Raw genomic sequence first — 5,000 nt, forward strand, 5'->3', positions numbered from 1 at the left:
TGTTAAATGACACATTCATTATTATTTTGGAGGCGTTTTGAGTGACAAGGCAAACGAATAGTCATTTACAATTGAGTGTTTCCACACTAGCCAAATAATTTACTCATATAGAATACACTCTTTTTTTTATAAGAATGTTGTTTTTCCGGTCTAGGCTAGGCTAGGCTAGGCTATTGGGGTATCAATTACAAGTGTTTGGTATCTAGATCTGTTTTCGCCAGGTTTTGTTATTTAAAAAAGAAAGAATTTGTCATATTACTTTTTTGCCGTTTAGTTTATGTCTTTTGTGCTGAATGCTGTACATAATTACATGTACCGTTCATCGAACTGTCATTAGCATTTTGCTATAGCTAGTTGGCTAGGAATAATTTTATACCGTTAAGTTAAAAACGTAAAATTGTATTGTATTTACAGATGTTTCAACACACAAAATTATTTCTATCCTTTTCAAAATCTCACCCTCGGCTTTATTCTTAAAATATTCTTAAAATTTCGCAAATTTCAGCCTTGATATTCTTATAAAATGTTTCTTATAAAAAATAGAGAGGGAGTAATTACTAAAGAGAGACCATTCAATTAATGTTTTTTTTATGCAAATATAGTCTTTTGCCCAAGTTGTGAAAGCGAGTAAGGAAGCCTTTAGCATGCGGAAACAAAGATCTATGGAAATTAAACTTACATAGAAAGCGTCAAACGAACCACTTTTGTGAACAGTTTTAGACAGATTTTGTGACCTTTCCAACGATTCGAACCTAACTTTCTTTCGAGCCACCTCTCGACATTTTCATTTTGAAGTTACTCACTGAAATCGCAAGAAGCTCATTTGATGCGCAAGCGGTCTTCTTGCCGGCCAGACATTCTTGAACTCGAAGAAACCGATATAAGATACTTTCACCGGTCCGCTCATTCTTCAGTGGTGTTACCGACCATTGATTAATCCTCATGTTTGTTGTCTCGTTTTTCTAGCTTTTGTTTCCGTTACATCGCGTTGCGAAAAAAAAAGTGTCACTTTTGAACTAGGGAGCTTAAGCACGCACGTCTTTGAGACGCGAACGGCAACCGGAAGAGAACATTTCGCGTGCCAGGACAGAGGTGTCTCCCAGATTTTTATAGTAATCATCTCTAATGGAGGAAAGATTTAAAGAGCATACTTACATTCACATTTAAACATATTTACCTCTACTCTCAGTACGATTTTGCTGCGCGTGATACGGCGACAAAGTATGGATTGGTGCTGAAGCTTACCAACTTTGCAGCGTCTCTATTTTCTCATCCAAGCTCATCCAGGAAGACGGCAAAACTTTCCTTTCGTTCGCAAATCTCCTGGCAAATCTACTGGCTTTGGCTAATTACAATTCAGAACGCATGCATGTTGGAGAGCAAGACTAACTGAATAGGAAACAGTTGGCGTTGTCTTTAAGTGAATGTTTGATACGCCGTGTTGCCCGGCAGCAAAACAGGAACATAATTAGCATACAAGTAATTCCAGGTGATCCACTTAAGTTGTTTTTCACACCTACGTTCGAGACACTACTTTAAGGGGCTGTTTACATGAAGGTAGGAAGATCCTACACTAGGAAGATCCTAGAAGGGGGATCATCCTAGCCGTCCTACCGAAATGTCATTAACAACAAACACTTGTAATATGTTCAGAACGGTAAGAGAGATGACCTCGCCTTTTGAACGCTCCCGGTTTCTCAATGAACCACGTTTGGCGTTAGTGTGAGACCATCTTTTACCCTTGTTTTCTTTCAAAGGCTTTCCTCTACCCACCATTCCAGCTTTATGAAGCCAGAATAGCAGCTTTTGAAGCGGCACTACTGTTTCAGATGTCCGCGTCACAAAGGAATTTGATACTTTTCCTTTCCAAGATGCTCATAGGCCAAGTTCAACCTCTCTAAGCTTGATTTAATTGATTAATTTTAACTTTTGTTTTGTAGTTGTTTCTTTCATCACAGTGTCAAGTCGGCACCCTTTGCAAATTGTACTTGCGACCTTTTCAAGTGCGAGAGCGACACCAAGTCAATCTCATCACCATTGACTCCGATATTGAGCCTGGGCATGATAAGAGGGAGCTCTTCTCCTTTCCCTGATATGAGAAAAGAAGAAGAGCACTGCGCCGGGTCGAGAGTTGACGCAGAGTATGATTTTCACTCCCGCGCGAGCTCATTGGATAGGGAGATCGATATTTTGCCAATTGCGCATGCTCAGAACCAACTTGTATTGCAATCCAAGGGTGGCCACTTACTCATTTTTTTTTTTCGTTTTACTTCGTGTTATATCCATTTTAACAGCTACTTGCAAACTAATACTTCGCTTTTCAATCGAATTATGTGTAAATACAGATAGAACTTAGCAACACAAGCAGAGGCGCTTTTTCCAAGATATGAAGGAACTTACGAATCGACGACGTTCCCCCGACAACGCCTTTGGCTCACGTCATAGTCCTGCTTCGCGGCCTATTAAATTTACGATGTTCGCAGTAAAGACGACGACGTTCGTGCGTGTACGGTAAATTTTTCCGCCATTTCTGAAATTTGCTGTCTTTTCACAAGGCAAGTTGTTCAATCCAAAATGCCTAACTTCAGAGATACGAAAGCTTCCCACTGGAACTATGGAAGGTTGGATTTGGATAAGAAAACAAATGACGAATGCCTGGTTGAGTTTCATTTCTATTGGGAGGACATTTATGGACTCCACGAACAGCTTCGATATCTGCACTATGCCCATCCTTGCTTTGAGTTTCACTAGCGATTTTATTTTTAGTTAAACTATTGGCCATGGCCCAGCAGAAGGTCGTCACTTCAATAAAAACAGACCAAAAAAATCAAAAAATCACGGCGGTCAAGAATATACTCCCGAAAGCGTTACTTGATTTATCTAGCAAAAAAATATCTGAAGCCGATCGAGAGAAACTCTGTTAACTAACCTCCTGTCCTGGGCCGGGTTCCTGAAAGATGTAATTATTCTATTCCAGGGATAAATAAGCCAGGCACATTTATCCCTGTAATAGAGTTATTACACCTTTCAGGAACCGGCCCCTGGTATTTTTAAGCCGCCGACAAATCTCCCTGCCCAACCTCATGGACTTTGGTGCGACTCCAGTCTCGTTTCCAGAGCCCGTGACCTCGTGACCCGCGGCCAAGATACAGAGCTCGGGGGGAATCAATTTGAGGGACGATTCTGATTGGCTGTTCTTTTTGTCTTATTGAGCATGCGTAAAAGAAACGGAAGTCAACAGAGCTGAGTGAGCGTAGTTTCCGCGCAACGCACCCCGCAGCTGTTTACAAGTAAAAATGTTACAAATAAAAGTTTCCAATGAAATGGCTGACGACACCCCAACTAAACCCGCGAACGCTTCTAAAACAAATTCTGCCGCTGCAAAATTTTGACTGCTTATGTTTACGATGCGCTGTTGTTCGTAGAAAAATCTCGGGACTAAGGAATTGGAAAATTCCCGCATATTTGAACTTGCAACTAATGAACAATTTTAAATCTAACAAAATAATTTTTGCAATCAAATTTGCTCGATAATTTCCTCCAAAAACGTGTTTGGATCGAGAAAAAAAAAGAATGCTTTCTAGCGGCTGACAACACCGCAACTAAACCCGTGAACGCTTCTAAAACAAAATTCTGCCGCCGCTGTTGCTGTTGCAAAGTTTTGACTGCGTATGTTTACCATGCGCTGTTGTGCGGACGAAAATCTCGGAACGAAGGAATTGCAAAATTCTTTGTGGAGATAACGGGGATCGAAGGCCGCCAAAATCATTATGGATTTTCGAAGTAAGTCTGTCGGCAATGTTCCCAAAAAATAAAAGCGTTTGCACAATTCAAAGCTCTCCGCATGGGATTCCGACAAAAAACGCGATAAAACTACTAAACTGAGTTTTCCGACAAAAAACGAGGGGGAAAGCTTGAAGAGAGCCCTTCGGGTCCGGCAGAATCGCCGTTCATGGAGCAAATGCGCACTAAAACCGGAAGCCCAGTTTTTGGCCAAAAAAGTCGGTTCCCCCAGAGCTATAATTTTTGCCGCTGGTTAAAAAGTTCACGGGCTCAGGGAACGAGATAATTCCGACTACGGCAAGTGTCCATAAAGGCATGGCAGCAAGCATTTAGCACGCAGTAGGCACCCAATCTAACGGCGCCGTTATGCAAACGTCGTCGATTACAGCCGCTGTCATTCGCAGGCTGTCTTCACAAGGAGTGTCAGTGACCTACGAGTGGAGGCGTATTAGTTATATTAGCTATGTCCCACGTTTTTGGTAGTAATTTATTATTTTTCATTACAAACAAAACGTTCTTTTATTCCTTAATTCAATAACGTCCTCGACTGTCGGAAAAATGTAACAAATTTGACAACGTCGAGAGGAGAAATATAGAAAATATATACACATAACAAATGTCATTGAACGAACGCCCAAGAAACTACAGACATGCCGGGAAGTTGAAAACTAGTAAGATCGAATTGGATCGGTTCAGAGTCTTATTTAAGGAAAGTCCCGTAACTTTTCGAGTGTCACAAATCCCTCTGTATATATATATAATAAGAAGGCAGAGGATTTAAGTCATGTCACAATTATTTTTCTTTTATTCAAAAGCCCATCTTTTCAAAACAAGCGAAATGGCTTTTCGGGCCCGAAAAGTTATCAGGACGTTCGAGAAACGGGTCCCAGATCAGTTTAAAAAAACCAGATTGGATAGGATAGCTGTAAATCCCTGCAAAAAAAAAACAATCTTATGGTCTTGTCCATAACCTTGATAGCTCTTCAATTCAATATAACAATTCTTGTAATGATGAGTTAAGCTCTTGATACATGGCATCTACCAAGAGAAATAAATTACGTGTTTTCTGGTTTCCACATTGGCGACGAAGGGCAACGATCGAAACTCATAGACATTTTTTGTCAATCTTCCACGCTCACTCCACACTCATTCTAAAGGAAAGTTGCCTTCTAGTAATTATCTATGACCATAAAAACCAACACATAGCAGTCTTCAGG

General features: G+C 40.6%; 2 protein-coding genes across 2 annotated transcripts in view; both read right to left on the bottom strand.

Annotated features, from left to right (window-relative positions):
• LOC137967373 (D(5)-like dopamine receptor) overlaps positions 1-1,338 on the bottom strand; it is an 88,788-nt gene extending 87,450 nt beyond the window's left edge. Inside the window, exon 1 of the mRNA XM_068813912.1 lies at positions 1,178-1,338. The gene's annotated coding sequence lies outside the window, so the exon portion shown is untranslated. The remainder of the gene's footprint in view (positions 1-1,177) is intronic.
• A 2,895-nt stretch (positions 1,339-4,233) lies between these two features.
• The window catches only part of LOC138012887 (uncharacterized), an 11,405-nt gene continuing 10,638 nt past the window's right edge, over positions 4,234-5,000 (bottom strand). The window contains exon 3 of the mRNA XM_068859821.1: positions 4,234-5,000. This exon is cut by the window's right edge and continues 170 nt beyond it. Coding sequence (XP_068715922.1) covers positions 4,953-5,000 — 48 coding nt within the window. The 3' untranslated portion in view covers positions 4,234-4,952.

Source organism: Montipora foliosa, chromosome 8, assembly GCF_036669935.1.
Source record: "Montipora foliosa isolate CH-2021 chromosome 8, ASM3666993v2, whole genome shotgun sequence".
Classification (NCBI taxonomy): domain Eukaryota; kingdom Metazoa; phylum Cnidaria; class Anthozoa; order Scleractinia; family Acroporidae; genus Montipora; species Montipora foliosa.